Genomic DNA, 19,668 nt, shown 5'->3' on the forward strand with positions numbered 1-19,668 from the left:
TGTTTTCTTGGAGGTGTGGCGCTTTGACAAGATAAGAGTCTGTATATTAGCTCACAGAGTTTCAAGTAAAAAGATTTACATCTAGGCTGTTACCTCATGAAAAAAGCCAGCAGTTCCCCTCTGAGAGGGGCAGGCTCTCATTGCCCACTCTGTCAGGGTACAGAGAACAACATGGAAGATGGTGTGGAAGAAAGGAAATTTTCTGATTTAAACAGAGATGATCAGAACTGTCTCAGCACTGAACAAAGGGACACCTCTCTATTGGCCAACTTTTCAGTTGGCCAATAGATCAACAGTAAGCAAGGGAGCACACTGTGCCCTTGGCTGTTATCATGGTTTGGAACATGTCTAAAGCTGTTGTGCCAGCACAGGCCATGCTCTGGCAATGTACCTTAGGCACAGAGCCCCAGGAGTTACCGGGCCGTCGGGTATCAGTCTCCACTCACCATGTCCACTGTTTGTCATCGTCCTCTCCGCATGCAGGCCTCTAGGACAGTCATCTTCTCGGGCACACCTGCAGAATCCTGTTCACCCATTCCATAGACCTACATTCCTGGCTGAGCCTTTATCTCCAAAGGCTGCAGGGAACCAGCCAGGACATCGCATGGCTCTGATCTCATGACTTCACCCCTCCCACTGCTCAAAGGACAGCACTGAAGGTCACACAGAACAATCTTTCCAAAAAAAATAAGATTTTATTGTCTTAGATGCAAATATAGTTTTAAAAATGCATTGTAGTGTTGGGTACAGCTGGTGGAAACGTGCTCATCAACAGCAGGCTTCAAGAGGACCAGGCTCAGGTGAGCAGCCCCAAGGATCTCTGGGGTCAATGAAACCCTCCACCCCAGGTGTAGCTGCCTCCTCAGAGGAGCCCTATACCATCACCAAAGCACACAACATACGGGCCTGTGCACAGAAGCTGAAATTGAAGAACTTGAAGGAGGACACGCTGGGGCGCTACAGAGCAAGCAAATAAGCCTGCTTGCCCTTCATGGGGTGAAGTCAGGTGACAAGATGCCTAGGGGAGGGGTGCTGGGCTCCCCCAAGAGGGACATAGCCTAGCTGAGGCCATGAGACCTTTTAACCGGCTGGATGTAAACTAGGAAATAGATATACAATCAGTGTCCCGCCCTTCCACAGTCTCAGCTTTCAAGAACGCCAGATCCTGTTCAGGAATCTCAACGGAGTTCCAAATTCACTATGCCTGGGGTTATAACGGTGGAACCAGAGTTTGACAGGGAGATGTAGGTGAATTCTACTAAATAACTGGAAAGGAATTTTACAAAAAATAAAATCCCACCAAGTAAACACACGCATGCACACACACAGGCTTGAGCAAGTGTGCATGCACACACATGTTAACATTCACTGTGGAAAGTTCCCTTTTCTTTCCAGAAGGTTGACTCTTGCAAGCTCTGACAAGCAGACAGTCCTGCCTAGTGAACAGAGGCCCATTCCTCAGAAGAGCTGGGAGCTTGACCTGCTCTTGCCCGTATTTGAAGCAACACGGGTGGGGGCTGTTTCCTAAGGTTTCTCCAACACTGCTGGTGTCTCCCACCAGCTGTCCTTAAGATCACAGGACCTGTGGAGTAGATCCTGGCTGAGGTGTGTGCTAAAGGGACACATTTCCCACACACACTGCGCCTTCAGACTCTCCACGGCAACATAACTGCCACTTCCCTCTCACACTTGCAGACCAGGACGGGGCCTCTGAAACACAAGACACCAAGGGCTAAGCCCAAAGCTGTACTTCCCTGAAACACGGGCACTCCAGCGGACTGTTCCTGTATCACTGTCCATACACCTTGCCAACAAGACCACAAGATGACACTGAAAAAACAAGTTCCAGACACAATGGTGGGCTATCTATTTATCTAGAAAGAGGTCATGTCTATCTCCCAGGAAAGAAAAGTGAGAGGCGCACACACCCAGCTTCTCTTACGAGGCCCTAAGTGGGACAGAGACCCTTGCGGAGCCAGGTTAGGGCAGACAAAGGGATTTCTGACACTGTGGAAGGAAGACAAGAGCTACCGAGCGAGAGCAGCTGAGCCCTGAGGCCAGGTGACCCAGTGACACAGCGGCCACCACACCCAAGAGAGGCTGTGGCCCTTGGCAGGCCAGGTGCCACCTGCCACTGAACTCTCCCAGAAAATGGGTGCCATGTCACCTAAGAATCTAGGTGGACACCATTCTTAGAGCAAAGACCCTTAGAGGACAGACCTCTATGTATGTCTGGAGGAGGGGGCATAGGTGACAGCACAGACAAAATCCAGAGTGAGAACTCGTGCTGGCTGACCACGTCCAGCCTCTTCTACAAGACGCAGGTGTCACCATCAAGTCCTGAAGTGGCAGCTTCCCCTGTGCTGGGTAAACGCACGGGAGCACTCCTAGCCTCCTCTTCTGAGTGTAGCTTTGAGGAAGCACTTTAGCCAGAGCTACCCTGCCTCTGCAGTGCCCACTCATAGTGAAAGAGCAGGCAGAAGAAGCGCTGATGGCTTGTTCAGATTTCACAGAAACACTGGCAGAGATTTCCCAGGTAGCTTTGTGCTTTCTCCTTTTTGACCGGTATTCTTATTCTCCAAAGTGCCAACATTTTTAAGTTTCTTCTGTGTGAGTGGGGACAGGAATGGGAATGAAAATAACTGTAAACAAACCCCAGCCGAACAGTGTGGTCAGCGCCCAGTGGAGACCCCAAGCAGAGTGGCCTTGGCTATTCCCAAATGCTGACCTTGGTGTCCAGGACAGAAGTCAAGGCCAGGACACTCTGATTGGGCAGGTTCATCAGGCAAGATTTCAAAACAAGAAAATCTCCAAGGTAGAAATAATCATTCCCGGAGATTTTAAAGCATTGTGGCCTCAAGGCCACGGCAAAGGAGAGCACCGAGAGAAAGGAAGTGGGGTCACTCTCAAACACAAGACACACACACACACACACAGTCACACTCTCTCTCCCCCCCACCTCTCCAGCCCTCCCTCCCTCGCCTCAGTTTCACACAAACTAACAACAGCCTTAAACATCTGAGGAAACAGGATGAAATTAACTCAGCACAAGGGAGAGGTAGGCCAAAGAAGCACAGGCCAATCTTATCCCCACAAATAAGAATAAGGTTCTTATCCCCAAAAATAAGGTTCTCCCCTACAAGGGGAGGAGAGAACCACAGTCCTGCACAGCCTGTGTGTGTGGCACGAGAGGAGGAAGGGCTGGGCTTCTTGAGACCCTCACAGCAGCGGGTTAGTTTTTCCTTCTTACCAAGTGGCCTTCACCTTCTACAGAACAATTTCACCTTGTCCTTGGAAAAGAAGGGGCGCCTCGTGGAAATGCCAAGGTCCAGCCTACATGCCTTATGTTCTTCCCTCAACCTGTAAACACGTTTTGGGGGACGGCTGAGGAGGGCCACAAACTAGTCCCGTACAGGATAGAAATCAGACAACGGAGCATGCCACTGGTGAGGGGCTCAGAGCATAACTGCTGACAGAGCCGGCAGCCCTACCCTTTCTCTGTCCTCCAACTGCCTAGTCCAGGGCAGGCTGAGACATCAGCAGGAGCTTCCGAATGGATCAGAAATTCAGGAGACATCCTGGGCTCCCCTCTTCATGTGGTCTTCTCAGGACAGGCAGCATGGTGAGGCAGGGCCAGGACAGAGTCCAAGAGAAAGCCTGCTGCCTGCTCCAGGTGCCACCGCAGGGTACAAAGCACATTCTTCCGGGAGGTACCCTTTCCCGGGCAGGCTCCCTGGGTGCTGCAGAGAGCACCTCATCACCATCATCATCCAGCAAAGACAAGGATGAGGGTCAGGGCCCCCCTTCCCCTAACCTTTCCGTGTCTCTACCATAACATACACTGGGACACTCGAACCTTCAGTCACGTGCCACCCTCCAAACTCCACTGGTTCAAATCTGAGCACAGCACTTTCCCATTCAGCCTGGAGGCACCTTCACAGGCTGACTCTTGACATCTTGCCTGACAGCATTTTGTTTCTTCCTCCTCATACAAGATGAGACAGACTTTAGTATGATGACATCTTTGGTCTGAGAACTGTTCTGGTTTAGAGCTCCAGCTAACCTTCAGATAAAAGACCAGGATGACAGCAGCATCATGGAGTGTGACCTTTGAATGCTAAAACCAAGGGTGACCCCATCCCAGGAGTGTATCTGCCTCTCCCACAACTGTAGAGTAGAAGTGGGAGAACAGGCACAGAAGGGCCCCAGTTGTGAGGCCTCAGAGGCTCTAGGTCAAGGCCCTGGCAATGTTGAACCGTCACGGCAACTGCAATGCAGACAGGACTAAGACATAGACATTGCCCAGGGAGTGTCTGAGCCAGGACAGCAGCTCTGCATGGCTGGTGCCTTCATCCTGTCCAGTTGGCCTCCACACCCATTATTTTCCATGTGTGCTCAGGGGTTTGTGGAGAAGATTTCCCCTTCAATAGAATACACTAGGGAGGCGGGACATTCCTTTCTGCAGAGGTTGGAACAGTGACCCAGAGGATTAGTGCTGATGGAGTCACCAGAGATGGAGGGACTTCACTGCTGCTGCAGAGGCCAAGGAGTGTGCAAGGGCTGCCAGAAGAGCACAAGAGGATAGGATGTGACGAGGGCCAAGTCATGAAGTCTCAAGAAAGGAGTCCTGAAGGACTGGATGGTCCCAGCTGCAGAACAGGCTTTGTCTCCTTGTCTTGCACTTGCTGGCCCTGGACCCCGACACCACACCAGGCAGACAGGACTGGAACAGCCGATGTTTCCCTTTGTCTGGGCCACCCCAAATGCAGGGGAGACTGATGATTGAGGTCACGGAGTAGGAGGTCACAGCAAAGGTTCCCAAGATGGGATACTGCTGTTGGCAGGCCTCAAACCTGCTTCAGACCTGAGCACAGCATCCTGACAGGTGCAATGGGCCACTGGAGTCAAGAGCAGCCCTGAGGCGCTGTCAGGAAGGGTATGAGGGGGATCTCCAGGCATCTCATGCAGCCACATGCCAACTAAGCTTAGGACTCCCCCGATCTCTTGCCAATCCTGGTAACAGCCTCTGATGCTTGCTCTGGCAGCTGGGATGGATCTGTCAGGATGGAGGTGGTGGTACTCAGCTGTCGGAGGGTACTCAGGACCACTGTGAGACAGAGAAGGCAGTAGTCAGTCAGACACACAAGACTCCGAATGACAGGATGCAAATTTTACACATGTAAGCCTACGCAGTGATTCCCAAGCACCAAGGATGAAGGTCAGTATTCGATGGCAGGGAGGAGTGGCAGGAGCCCCGTTCTGGGAGCCAATCTCACATCCTGCCTGTGCAGATCCTAGCAGGAGAGAGCTACAAGGAGCCCAACAATTCTAGGCTATTCCTGCTACCAGAGTGCTGCACCTGCTGTAATACTGAATTTCTATAACATTTATATACATAGATTTAGAATTAAATAAGAACTTAATAAAACACTAAGCTCGCCTAAAACAGTCTGTCACATGGTAAATAGTCAATAAGTAAGTTGGATCTGATCAGACTGGCAGGCTGCTCAGAGGCCCATGCTGGCCCTACAGTTTTCCAGGTTCTAGGCTCCCTCCGGTGTTATTCTATGCCTCTTGCATGGCTGGCCTGCCTTTGTGCAGTAGATAGAGTCTAAATGTCCTAAACACTGTCCAGGTAGGGACTCTTCTCCTTCCAGGACCATCATCACGTCCCAAAGTCTTGTATCCCACACTCACTTGGCCTGAGGACAGGCAGAGAGCAGTGCTGGTCCAGCCAGGAAAGGGCCGTCCGGTGGAACTCCTCCAAGCTGCTGGTGGACACCATCCCCTTGAAAGACTCAAACAGTGGCTTGATGATCATGCTGAACTGCAGGTGTAGGTTAAGGAGAAGGTGAACATGGAGGAGGGCTATGGGGCAGAGACAGAGGAGGGCCCAGGCAGGCCGGCTCACTGTTGGCTTCCCTCTGAATAACGGCTACTGAAAACTGATCAGAGGGAAGGGATGGATCAGTTACTGCTGGGCAAGGTGTGCCCGCCATAGGATTCAACTATTCGCTCTTACTGTGAATGACCCTTGAGTGGACAGAAGACAGAAAACAACAAGTGTCCTCAGCCTCACAGAGGTAAGGACAACGAGGAAGACCTGAGTCCACAGGTCAGTCAGATACAGGAGACAGCTGCACGGGAAGAGGAGACGTGTGGGCTGGCAGGAGCACGGGAAGCACACAACACTCACGGCAAGGTGCCTGCCTGAAGCTGGAACTTGACTTCTCTGTTACGCACAGCCTGCAAGCTCACCACTTGCTGCACAACTCCCAAGGACCTAGGACGGGCCCAGTGAAGACAGAAATGTTCCTCTCCAATTCTGATGCCTACAGCATCAACCCTGGCCTAGTAGTGAGGAAAAGGTCGCTTTGTTGGAGCAGTTCTGGCATGTGCCGTGTGCCGTATGCCACTAGGCTCCACCAAAGGCAGAAAGAAGAGAGCAAAGCTACTCCGGGAATGAGGTGTGCCAGCTGCCATCTCAGGTCAGGCTACAGGTTCACTGAGTTCCTACCTAGGTAGGTAGTAGTGAAGACTTGAGTTTCGTCATCGTCAATATTAATAAAATATAAATACAGACAGGAATGGCATACACTTAAAGGAAGAGGTTCTGCAGGACTGCACTACAAAGCAAGCTCCACACCAGCTTGCACTACAAATCCAGACTCTCAAAAGTCAAACAAAATATACACAAACTTGGTTATGCACACAGGCACACTCAAACAGGTGGGCTCTCTCTCTCTCTCTCTCTCTCTCTCTCTCTCTCTGACTGATCAATGGTCCTATGCTGTCCATCTTCTCAGAGGAGGGGTTGCGGAGCAGGGAGGCAGAAGGCCTTCCATAACAGGAGTGCTGCCATCTCAAAGGCTGAGATCAGAGCAACCACAGCCAGATGGTAGGTCCTGGTACCTGGGTGAACATACTTTATTAGGATACTTAAGACCAGGGGACACTAAGGCAGAGAAAAATCTGAGGTAATAGGTTCCAAACCCTGCCTATGTTTCTTCAAAGGCTGAGGCAAAGCATCACTTGAGCTCAGGATTTCAGGATCATCCTGGGCAACAAAGACCTTTCTCTCAAGAAACAAAACAAGGGACTATATGGCTTGGCAGTTACTGTGTGTACTGCTCTTGTAGGGGACTCAAGTTCAGTTCCTAGGACTTGTGTCAAGAGGCTCACATCAGTCTATGACTCCAGCTCCAGGAGATCCAATGCCTCTTCAGACTCTTCAGGCACTTGCATTTAATTTGCACATTTATACATAATTAAAAAATAATTAAAAACCCACAAATTTTGATGACAGAGAAGGAAGAGGAGGAAGAAAAAGTATTATAACTGGAGAAGAGGAGGAGGAGGAGGTGGTGGTGGTGGTTTCCATCTAGGGCTCTCCCTTTCTGTCAGTGAGGGGTCTGAGCTGGCTGCCAGGCTGTTAGGGTCCCTCCTGCTCTCCCTGCTGCCTCTGCAGGTATCTAGATACCTTTGTCTGCCAAAGACCTGGAGAGCAGAGCAGGTCATCGGCCTCTATCTCTTCCTGCAAAGCTCTTGGATGTGGTCTCCCCAGCCCCCAGGCCAGCCCAGAGCTTCCTCTTCTCTGAGACAGAAAATAGCATTGCCAGCCCTGAGTCGCTGACAACCATGTGAGACCTTTCTTCAAGGGTACCCAAGAGCACTGTCTACTGTTTTAGTGTGTTGACTGGGGAAGAAAAGAGCAAGGAAAACCCAAAGATACAATCCAGAATTTCCAATTCTGCAGGATCCTGCTTTTCACATATTCATCAAACATGTCTTTCATGTGGTCAAACTGGCGGCAGTTGACGGGGACTCCTGTGGCAGGTAGCAGCTGTTGGCAGGAGCTGAAACAACAGGGGATGCTAGAGGGTAGGTGGTGATAAAGGGGACTGGGGACCATATAGGAAAGACACAGTCAGAGGCCTACGGGAGGAGGACAAGAAACCAAACTGCTTTAAATACAGGTAGCAAAGGCCTCAAAGGGTCCCCTCTGCTTTTGAGACATAGAAACCTGTGGGGTGGAGGTCTCAAATGGAGCTCACATGATGGTGGTATTAAGCTCCTCAATTTCCTCCCGCAGCCTCCGGGCCTCCTCTTGCATCTGCATCCGCTCCTGCTGCAGCTTGGTGATGTACTCCATGGTCTTCTGCAGTGTGATGGCATGGCTGGTCTGTGGGGAACAGGTAGCTGAGAGGTGGCAGTACTTCGCTGGCCACTGACACACGAAACGGTGCACCATCACCACGTCTTGACACCCTCAGGGAACTTACCTGCTTGGAATTATTGGAGATCAAACTATTCAGAGTGTTAAAGCCCATCCTGATATTGAAACGCCTTTTCTGTTCAGCCGAGATGTGCTTCTGCCGGTTCTATTGGGGAATCAATTGGTCAATGAGCTGCAGGCCAGGCTTTACGCCATCAACTTGTTCTCCCTTACTGCCTAAATAATGCTGAGACGCTCAAGAAAGACTGTGTCTTCGGGCACGTGACAAGCAAGCCAGGGCCAGAAAACTGCAGGAGAGGCAGATGGCTAAAGAGCTCTAAGAGGAGCTGGTGGGGAGCAGGCAGGGCTCACGGGCCAGGAGGCACTCTGTGCCGCCCCCTGGCTTCCAGACCCCCCACTTCTCTACAGCCCAGTGCACGCAGCCCTGCCTGTTCTGTACTCCTGGTGTGGCCAAGGCTGCATGCAGCCCAACTATGGCTGAGGACTCTGCTGGTCCCTGGCCCCAGGAGGCCCACCCAGAGCTCTGAATAGGCCTTAACCTTCATGGGCTTGTGGGTGGGATGGGAAATGGTTGGAATCAATTTAATCTTAGTGTTTCTGGGGTTGCAACATGAGCTGGATCTGTGGCTCTCCTTTCCTGATGTTTTCTTCCTTCTCCAACAGAATCAAGATCCAAGAGAAATAAGCCATACCTTTAATGCAGCCACATTTTTGGGGTCTGTAGATTTCCCTGAGCAGTTGTTCTGGGGAGACTGAGGACTGGGACTTTGTTCTGATGGGCATGGAGAGGCTTGGCCTGAGTTGGGGCAGTCACGACCTGAGAAGAAAATGCTCTTAGCAAGCAAGCACTTGAGAAGGGGACTCAAAAAACAAGAAGTGGGCCTGCCCCGTCCTGGCCCCACAGCTGTCCTCACCAGAGGGCCTCCCAGCACGTCCTCAGGCTTGGAAGTTCATCTAAAACTTTCTACAGCTATTCCAGAGGAAATATTAGAGAAACTCTTGCTCATATCCCAAAGGGAAGTTGTTATTTCCAAGAGGACACCTGAGACAGGCATAGACATAGAACTGGCTGGATTCTGCCCCATCGCAGGTATCAGACTGCTCAGAGGAAAGGTTGAACTGCCGACCCAGGCCCTAATTTGCCACGTCACAGCAGCCAGGGCCATTAGAGGCTTTTAAGGCAACAGCCCCTAGCTCACATACTCAGCACACTGGTATCTTCATTTTTGTTCTTTAAATTCTACATATTTACTTTCTCTCACTCACTGTGAAAATGTTAATTATAAACTACTACCATCTTTTGACCCACAGAGATGAGACTAGAGTATTACAAACCACACAGGCGTCCATCCCATTCACTGCTGTCTCTTGGGAGTAATTTCTGAGATCCTCTTAGAATGTCCGGTTCACTTTATTCTACAAATGCTTCCAATTACTTAATTTTCTCCTGGATTATTACTAGGCTCCAGTGCACATCACTATATGCTGTGCTCTGCAGTCCCACAGGCAAGGGCAACTTCCTTTCTCTGGATAATTTTAGAAAATTGACACAAGGAGTCCCATTCTTCAAAACCCTCCATTGGACAAGTCCAATAACCCCTCTCAGCTGGAAAGCCTTTCTTAGTCCTATCTTCCCGAGTAAGCCCTCCAGGAGCTGCCATGGTTTTAGCTAAGAAGAGAAGGGACTGTGGTGGAGCACAGTGGCGGACTTCGTGCTGACATGTGCATGTTCCCAGTTCCCTTCCCAGGATGGCACTGGAAGGAACCAAGGTCTACCTGCAGCCTAACACTGACGTCACAGGACCTCTAGCCCCGACCTTGACTCCACACGTCCATAGGCAATACCAGTCCTGACTGTCCTCCACTGTAAGATCTGAAAATGGCCACAGACTTGCAGTCATTTAGAGACTAGGAGGGAAGATGCTGTGACTACGAGCCTGCTGCTAGCTTCACGGCCACAGCAATCCCAGGCTCAAGTTTCCCTGACTGTGGACAAGAACTCTTCAGTCCCTTCTCTGGATGGAACTGGCCGCTCTGAGCCAGGTCTTCTGAGTGTGGATTCCTGAGTGTATGGCCACCCCTGCTGGACATGCCTGCTACCCTCTTTTCCTTTTCTGCTGGTGGGGCTCAGTTACCCTGCTTCCCAGTAAGCATTTCCCCAAACTGTGCTATGAGCAGACTGAAGGTTCTGTAGGCCCAGGCTTGCTTATGGGAGCCTGTGAATGGCCTCCCCAGTCCAGAGCAACCTGCTTGTTTCCTAGGAAGCCCCGACTGCCCCACTCAGGTGAGTACTCACTAGAGCCCGTGGCAGGGACCTGGGGACTACCCCCATGCAGTGAGACCTGCTCGCCCTTCACCAGAGAGTCTTGCACTGTACTCGGAGAAAAGAGTCGAGAGACAGGGTTAGGCTGGCTGCTCGTGCTGTGGCTGAGGAACTCTGTGACTCCAGAAGCCTGTGGAGACACAGCAGAGAGGTCGTGTACCACTGATGTAGAGCAGAGCAGAACAGCTACACTGGCTGAGAGCCACACAAACACGGGCCAGTCTAGGGAGGCTGGAGGACACTAGATGACTGCCTAGGCCAGCTCTCTTACCCTGGTGATGGCAGCAGAGGCAATGACCACATTGGATGGGGACACAGTAGATGCTAGAATTCCTTCTCTCTTCAGAGGAGTTGATGTCATGATCACCTTTTGTGGCTGGCCTGAGAAGGCAGCTGTAGGGATGAAGAGATGTGAAGGTAAGGGCCTGACCCTATAGAGGCTAACAAAACTACTAATCTGCAGACAGCCAGGAAATCAGGGCATCTCACACCCTGCTGGTGAAGTCCATGGCTCCTCACCAGGGGGGCAGGGAGACAAAGCCCTGGGGCATCTGAGGACAGTCTGAGTTTACAGAGTAAGTCCCAAGCCAAGTTGGTGAGATGGCTCACTAAGTGAGGGCACTCACTGCTATGTCTAACAACCAGAGTTTGACTCTCCGGATCCACATGGCGGGAGGTGAGAATCAGTTTATACAGGTTGTCTTCTGACTTCCACATGTATACCATGGCACATGCATACCTGCACGTGCATGCGTGTATATATACACACACACTGCACACATATATCACACACACACATACCATACACACATATATACATTATCTATATCACATAGAATAAATAAAATATAATTTAGAAGCTAAAATAAGTAGTCTTGAAAACATGAGAACACTTGGTCATGAATATCTCTTTCTAGGGGTTATAGTATCAGTCTTTCAAGTAAAAAGAACAAAATGTCTATGAGAACACTGTAGCTATCTTCAAACACTGTAGCTATCTGAAGAGTGCATCAGATCCCATTACAGATGGTTGCGAGCCACCATGTGGTTGCTGGGATTTGAACTCAACGTCCTCTGGAAGAGCAGTTGGTGCTCTTAACCGCTGAGCCATCTCTCCAACCCAACTATACTATTTTTGAAACATACAGAATAGAAAGATAAGTTGCACGTATGAATTATCCATACTGCTTTGCTGTATTTGAAAGGGGCGGGAGGTGTTACAGATTTAAAGCCTTAGAGAGGGAAACCCTGCTCCCTAGGCAATCCAGGCTGGCTAGACCCAACCACTCACCTGGAGCGATGCAGGCGTTCTTCAACACCAAGGAGACAGGCTCAGGTTTGGGAGCAGGCACTATTTTGGGGGGCTGCTTGTGTCTCGCTCCAGTCAAGGACACAGGTTTGGGGTGTATAAAAGCTAAATGAGGTTGGGGAGGTCCCACAGCTGGTGGCTGGGGTACAGGTGACAGTGCCAGAGCACAGGGAGATGAGGAAGGGGTGGGATGGTGTGCTGTAATAACAAGGCCCTGGCTCTGACTGAAGGTGGTGGCAGAAGCATCATGGGTAAGGGTTGCAGAGGCTGTATGGGTAATTACAGGGGTTGATTTGCTGACTCCAGCAAACTTGTGTGGCTGCAGGAAAGCTGGTGGAGTTGGGGGGTTCAGAGTAGGGGCAGGCGGAGGAACTAAGGGCAATGCTGTTGGGACAGGCGCTGGGGCAGGGCTAGGGGAAAGTAAGGTCATAGTAAAGACCGGGAGGAAGGGCTGTGGGACACTCAATGGTGGCTCAGAGGGACCAAAGTCTGCAGGCTGAATAAACGGATCCACGGGCTGGGACGTGCGGTTACAACCTTGCCCCTCTGTGGGATCCAGGGAGGGGGCTGCAGAAGATGTAATGAGGCTACTGGGGAGGCTCACAGGAGGGAGAGCTGTATTTGGCAAGATGTTCCCCTAATGAAGGAAGAGACATGAAGAAACAAAGCTATGACTGAATAATTAGCTTTAACTGTTTAGCCCTACACAGCACAAAGCCCAACTGTGGACATGGGGACCGAGGGACCAAGGGACAGAAGTGCTATCTCCCAGGCCAAACACACTGCTAGGCTGGGGGAAGATGGGCCTGTGTTCCCCCGGTGTCTGCAGGGGTCTTGTTTCCATTAGGAACTAATGAGAACACAGAACTCAGACAAAGCTGATAGCTCTCTAGGGATATCCGGTTTCTAGAGTCTAGTTGAGGTCTATCCACAGTCCCTGGTATCTTCTGTTATAGAGCAGAAGCAGCCTAGACCACAGCTGCTCAGGGTTCTCCCAGGACAGCATCAAGTATCAACTTCCAGGCAGACTAGCTCTTCCTAAGTGGAAAGGCTAAGAGGGATCACCTGTACAGATCTCAGTCTCTACAGAAGAAACAATGATCTGCACTCAGTGGGCGAGGAGCCAGGTGACTGGGAAACTAACCGAACACAGCATAAACTTGAGAGGTCCCCAGGGTAGAGAACTATGCCTCACTCAGCTCTTAACACAACACCCGCAAGTACCTTTTATTAATTGCTAGGGAAAGTATAAACAATATGCAACATATTTTTATTAGTGATCCATAATTTTCTTCTGCAACTAAACTTGTCTTAGAAAAGAGCAGGCTGAACAAAGTTCACATGGCCCTTATGCAGGAAGACAACCCTGTTGGCATAGTCTTTTGCCTTATTGGGAGTTAAGGATGCTTTCAAAGAGGATTCTGTAACTTCTTTGCACATGCGTGTGTATTCTGCAATGGCTCCAAGCATATGGTTAATTCATGGTTACAGCATCAGCCTGGCTCTGGCTGTAGAGTCTGATGACAGCCCTGCGCCTGTCCTGCCTGTCCCCCAGCCTCCTGTACCTGAGAAGGTGGGCTGCTAGGATCTGGAGCAGGAACTGACGAAGGGGGAGGAGGCAACATGGAGCCAAAAATGGATCGGCTGGAGGAGAAGAGATCTGAAAAAGAACATGGGAGTCTTTTGAACTCCATGGACTTACCATTTTCTGGAATTATGACACACAAACAGGGTTCTGGACCCAAACCCCACCTCCCCAAGATAAATTGTTCTATAGAAAGAGGACTCTGATTGGACCACTTGAAACACCTAGTGCTTCCAGGCAGAGCTCAAGGAGTCTGACCTAAATACAGAAGCTTTGCTGGGTGATGGCTGTGTCACAGTGCCCTCTGCTGTCTTCTGGAGGAACTGCTCACAATCAAGGCCAAGCAGGAAGAAAGCACTCACTCTGAGATGCCAACTTCCTTCCAAGATCCCAGGAAACTTTCCCAGGTTTTGCAGTTACTACCAAAATAATTTTCAGCTTTAAAAACTTATAAGCCCTCCCTTTACACCAATTTCCAACTGTTCTCTCTCTAACAAGGGCACAAGTCTGACACAAGACACACAAGAGACCAAGCTTCATGCTACCCTCCGTCCTCACCCTGGAAAGGCTCAAAGGTGTCCATGAAGTCCAGGTTGGGTTGCAAAGGGATCAGGCCTGGCTGGATCATGTCTGCATTTCCCAGATGTGCTGCAATAATTACAAGTGAGAGGGGGGAACACTTTTACCCCAAATAAGGTCAAAGGGACACAAACATTTAGTTCTGGACAGATCCTCCTGGTCCTCCTAAAAAACAGTAGGAAGCTGGCTGGGTTTTCTACACTCTAGGGTTTGTGGCCATTCTTAGATATGTTCTCTATTCCCTCAGAAGGAATGAAGGAAGGACAGACACAGGGTCGCCATGAGCTCTGAGCTCTGAGTAACCCAACCTTCCACCCCAGTCCACACCCCACAGCCCTCCATCTTTGTGCTCACTTGCAGTTCTTCCCTGAGCTCTCAAGACTGAAGGCCTCTGGGTTGGAATGCCATGTGCAGCAGTGTTGACCTTATAGCCTAGGCTTTGGTACTGACATATCCCAGACTAAGGCAGTATCATAATATAAAATAGGTTTGGATCAGAGCCTACTTCCTTTCTCACAGTGGGACTAAAAGAACAATGGCCACCTCTGTACAGCTCCAGTTCCCGTCTCCTCTATGCAACTGTGCAGGACCCCTGGATAAAGAGCTTGGGCAATCCTTTTCTTGCCTAGCCTAAATGCCAGGCAAGCTCGGAGGTGCTCTGAAGCAAAGCCTGGCCTAGAGGAATCCTCACAGACCAAGAAGCCAGATGTCCAAGGAAAGAGACTACAGTTACCTATTTCTCGTGGGTTGGGCCAGGCCACTGGTTGGTGTGAAGAGAGTGTGGAGAAGAGGGTGTCGCTGAATTCCGACATGAGCATGTCTGTGTCCAACAGTGAGTCCTCCTCCATGGGGACTGGGGTTTTCCAGCCGTCCCCATGTTTATGCCAATACAGCATGTCATCGTCCTAGTGCCAAGAGGGGAGAAGAATCATCAAAGGGCAGTTGAAATTATCTTCTCAATACTGGCATGCATTAAAGGGCTGCTTCAGGGCAGAGGGGTTGAGAGCTAGTCCCTTAAGCCACCCACCAGAGCTGCCTGCTCTCATGGGCACTTGCAGGACCTCCACATGAGGAGCTAGTCCTGTGTCTGGCCTCCCACTACAAGACTCACTCAGGATACAGACAGGGCTGCATCTTGTCAAGACAGGGCTATCAAACTCGCTTACCTGGGCCAGGCTAGAAAGGTCCTCATCCTTGTGCTGCTGTAGCTGTGGGCGAAGGGCGCAGGATGAGCAGTGGCAGGCACTAAGAGCTCTGGGATGCCCCACTCCATCTCCCTATATGTGAGTGAGCTCTCTGAGAAGGGAGGTGGGGAACGGGATCCTGCTGGCTGCCATCCCATGGACGTGGGCACAAAGAAGGAAACAGCTCTGTCCATGACTGAGGAAACCACAGCCACTACTTGGTGCTTAAAATGTTGCGTTCAGCCAGGCAGTGGTGGCGCACGCCTGTAATCCCAGCACTCTGGGGGAAAGAGGCAGGCGGATTTCTGTGTTCGAGGCCAGCCTGGTCTACAGAGTGAGCTCCAGGACAGCCAGGGCTATACAGAGAAACCCTGTCTCAAAAAAACCAAATCCAAAAAAACCAAAAAAAAAAAAAAAAGTTGAGTTCAGCAGGGCGGTGGTGGCACAGGCCTTTAATCCCAGCACTTGGGAGGCAGAGGCAGGCAGATTTCTGAGTTCGAGGCCAGCCTGGTTTACAAAGTGAGTTCCAGGACAGCCAGGCTACAGAGAGAAACCCTGTCTTGAAAAAAACCAACAAAACAAAACAAAATGTTGAGTTCATTATTGCTCCACGTTCTGTGTGACTAATGAGGCAGCTGTGGATCCTAGGGTCTCAGGCCACATTCTGAATACAGTCCCATCTCCCATCTCCCCAACTCCCAACGCCACCCCAGAGCTTACAGAACATGTTCTTTTGAGAGCCCTTGGCAATATATACCCTTTTCTTGAAGTAGGTTCTCCACTTGTGGTATTCCCGAATCACAATCTCAATGCGACTTTTCCAGTACTTGCCCTCTGTGGTGATGGCCTACAATCAAAAGGCCATAATGAAAGGCAGGTCTTGGATGATGATCTAATCTCAGCCCATGAATACCCAGTATACATCACTCAAGTGGCCTCAGATGGGTCTCTTGGTCAGAAAATTCCCATGTTATTTGAGAAACTACACTCACTGAGCACACCTCTTCTCAGACTCTAGCTTCAACACCCATGACACCAAGGGTGACTCTGTATTGGGTACCGGGTAAGCACACAGCACTCAGAGAGGTGGCAGGGATGATCTTCCTCCTTGCCTGAGGATGCTAAGGAAATTCACAGGTGGCCCACAAATGGCCCTTTCTGGTAGCAGCTGCCATGCTCTCAAAGAATGAAAATGAGGGTTGGTGAGGTGGCTCAGTGGGTAAAGGTGCCTCCTGTCAACTCTGATGACCTCAGTTTGATCATTGGGACCCATGTGGTGAAAGGCAAGGACTCTCAAAGTTGTCCTCTGACTTCCACACACATACATACATGATGTGACATATGTGCGCAAGCACGCACGCGCGCGCACACACACACATAAATAAACAAATCTAATACAATTTTTAAAAATGTACTCTTTGGGGGAGGAGGTATAGCTCAATGGTATAGACCTTGCCTGGCATGTAAGAGGCCCAGGACTCTGCCCTTTAGTAGTACCAAAATAGTAAGACAAAATAAAAATGAGCTGTTCTTTCTTTAATCTCTTTTCATCTCCTATCCTAAGTTTTTGGTTGTTTGGTTTGGTTTTTTGTTTGTTTTTAGGATAGGGTCTCATGAAGTTCAGGCTGGCCTCAAACTCTATGTATCAAGAATGGCCTTAAACTTCTCATTTTCCTGCCTCTATATCCCAAGTGCTGGGATGACAGGCTTTTGACACCATGCCCCGTTTGTGTGGTACTAGAAATGGAAGACGTGGCTTGGTGCACACTAGGAAACCACTCCACAGACTAAGCAGCTGATGGGAAGAAGCTTGAGTTCCCCTAACTTCGTCTAGAGTGGTTGTTTTGCTTGTGGTCCTGGGATGGAACCTAGGGCCTGTGTGTGTGCTCCCGTTGAGTCACATCCGGGCCTTTGCTAACTGCTCCAGAGCCAGTCTTTCCTGAGTAACTCTCAGAAGAAATACCAATTTTAAGTGAATGCAGAGAATGAGCCCTCATAAAGTCAGCTTGCCTAAGGATAGACTCTCTGGGGTTGGAGACTGCTGAAGGTTACCCCTCCTCCTCCAGATCATGCTAACGACTAGAACAGCACAGGCTTCCCCGTTCTATATGTAGCTTCTACCATACAGCTTGGTCCTTTGGTGGGGTTGTAGCTTCAGAAATAAAGGCAGTTTTCCTTTCCCAACACCCTCCTCCCTACCCCCACTCAACCACGTGCTGCTTAAATACCTCTGGCCGACGGTGTTCATCTACATCAACAGAGCCATCTAGTGGGGTGACAAAGTGGCACACGGGATTCTTGCGCTTCTCCAAATCTGGAGAGAAGAGAGATATCCTAACTGTACCAAGACCCCTGATGGAGTGCTACCCAAACTGCTACACCCTGGAATGTCATTTCCTCCTTCCACTGAGTTCTGAGAAATAAAAAGCATACAGGCCCAAGGCAACAAATGCCAGTAATATCTGAGTAAGAAATATAGTTGCTCATCAATACAGAGGCAGCCAATGAGCAGGAAGAACCTGCCCCACTCCTGAGGCCTGCGCTGTCCCACCCTCAGGCTAGCCAAGGACAAGAGCTGTACAGTGGTATCTCTGTCTTCTTAAACTGCTGGAAACAGAAACCGGTCTTTGGCTTTTCAAATGTCACCTCTTGGCTACATTTCCCTAAAAAGAACCATTACTCCTTAGGGCCAAGTACCCAGCATGCACTATATACTGTGGTCAATGTCTTATGTCTGTCCTTCAAGACTGTGCTCTGTTAGGTGACTTCACCTGATAGCTGGTGAATACCCTGCTTCTTGGGATGCAGTCTAGGTTGGTTTCCTATCATATTGACTACTTAAGAAAGATTCTACTGAAAATTGTTTTAAGAGCAGGCTATAGAGCAAAGATGCCCCGGCCTCCAGGATACAGAGCTCTGGAGCCACACAGCTGAGGGCCTTATAACACACAGTGCAGCCACCTGGCCGACATGACACTTACACTGCATATACCATGCCCTCCAGATGGCATTGTTGAGCCGGATCTTGTCCCGCCACTGGAGCTTCAGACCCTTGAAATTCTTCCACTTTGGAGACACTAATTTCCCACTGGAAAACAAGACAAACAGACAGAGAGAGTCAGTCGCTTTTCAGAAGCTAAACTACGAGACCAAATCGTTCCAGACTGGAGAACCCTGGGATATTCCATTTATAGGTGAGGCCTGACAGAACAGTCATCCTGGGATTTCTTTAGAGAACACGGTGACGGCGGGGTGAGACAATATTCAGGCTTAGAGGACTTGCTGCAGAGGGTGGTCAGACATGGGGTTTCCTGTATTCTTTGGGAACCTGAATACTCCTAAAGTTTCTTCTAATTAAATACTGAAAAGCTATGTTGCCAGGCATGGTGGCACACATCTTTAATCCCCACACTCAGGAGGTTGAGGCAAAGGACTGACAACAAGGACAGCCTAGATTAATAACAGATTAACAACGGAAACTAGGCATTTTTTCCAACAGGTCTTAGCCCACTTCTTTTGTTCTCAGGCACCTCTGTCTGGCCCATCTCAAGCCACCTGAGAAAGCGATTCCTCTTAGCTGCTCAGAGGTAGCTGCTGGCACAGCACCTGGGAAACTGAACTGCTAACATGGTTGTGCCGCCAGGGAGCTCACATGGCCTGTTACTAGCCTAGTCAGTGAGTACTCTCAACTTACTGTACAAGAACTTCTTTGGATTTATTTATACGTGTGTGTGTGTGTGTGTGTGTGTGTGTGTGTGTGTGTGTGTGTGTGTGAGAGAGAGAGAGAGAGAGAGAGAGAGAGAGAGAGAGAGAGAGAGAGAGAGAGAGAAGGAGACAGAGACAGACAGATGTATGAACCATGGAGGCCAGAAGAGGGCTTTAGATCTTCTGGAACTGGAGTTACAGGTGGTTATAAGTCACCTGATGTGTATACTGAGAACTGAACTTGGGTCCTCTAGAAGACCATCAAGTACTCTTAACCACATCTTTCCAGAATCCAAGTCTTAAAGAATTTTGGGGCATATTCTTACATTAAAGATAGCACAAACAGGGGCTTGAAGAGCAGCCTTGAGATGCCGGAGTTCCTTCTGCTTGGTGTCTAACACACATGGTCATAACTTTTTCTACTTGGTCTCTGCTCTACCTTACAGACACTACGTTAACACCATCTGCTCTGGGCCCGTGCTGGTCTCTCGTACGCTGTTCCTTTTCTGATGGGTTGAGACAGTAAGACTCTATCTTTAGAGGATCCATTTGGCAGGTCACAGCCCTGCCCCATCTCCAAACCTACTCAGAAAGGCCACACAAGTGGCAGAGATGCGCACTCAAGGAGGTGCAGGCATTTAAAGAGGCCAGCCATAAGGTAAGCTTGGATGTAAGGAGAGCCTGCTAAAGACCTGGCAGAACCTTCCTCTCCACCCACACCTCAGTGCCCAGGCTGGGGAATGTGAA

The 19,668-nt window shown here is 49.9% G+C and overlaps 1 protein-coding gene across 1 annotated transcript in view; it reads right to left on the bottom strand.

Annotated features, from left to right (window-relative positions):
• Positions 1 to 675: 675 nt before the first annotated feature.
• The window catches only part of Mlxip (MLX interacting protein), a 57,996-nt gene continuing 39,003 nt past the window's right edge, over positions 676 to 19,668 (bottom strand). The window contains exons 2-17 of the mRNA XM_052167580.1: positions 18,198 to 18,304; positions 17,445 to 17,530; positions 15,974 to 16,063; positions 15,199 to 15,240; positions 14,766 to 14,937; positions 14,012 to 14,101; positions 13,434 to 13,528; positions 11,851 to 12,505; positions 10,831 to 10,952; positions 10,533 to 10,689; positions 8,929 to 9,053; positions 8,283 to 8,381; positions 8,055 to 8,182; positions 7,733 to 7,856; positions 5,698 to 5,827; positions 676 to 5,107 (exon numbers count right to left, since the gene is read on the bottom strand). Of these exons, the coding sequence (XP_052023540.1) occupies positions 4,986 to 5,107; positions 5,698 to 5,827; positions 7,733 to 7,856; positions 8,055 to 8,182; positions 8,283 to 8,381; positions 8,929 to 9,053; positions 10,533 to 10,689; positions 10,831 to 10,952; positions 11,851 to 12,505; positions 13,434 to 13,528; positions 14,012 to 14,101; positions 14,766 to 14,937; positions 15,199 to 15,240; positions 15,974 to 16,063; positions 17,445 to 17,530; positions 18,198 to 18,304 (2,344 nt within the window). The 3' untranslated portion in view covers positions 676 to 4,985. The remainder of the gene's footprint in view (positions 5,108 to 5,697; positions 5,828 to 7,732; positions 7,857 to 8,054; positions 8,183 to 8,282; positions 8,382 to 8,928; positions 9,054 to 10,532; positions 10,690 to 10,830; positions 10,953 to 11,850; positions 12,506 to 13,433; positions 13,529 to 14,011; positions 14,102 to 14,765; positions 14,938 to 15,198; positions 15,241 to 15,973; positions 16,064 to 17,444; positions 17,531 to 18,197; positions 18,305 to 19,668) is intronic.

This window comes from Apodemus sylvaticus, chromosome 22, assembly GCF_947179515.1.
Source record: "Apodemus sylvaticus chromosome 22, mApoSyl1.1, whole genome shotgun sequence".
Lineage (NCBI taxonomy): Eukaryota > Metazoa > Chordata > Mammalia > Rodentia > Muridae > Apodemus > Apodemus sylvaticus.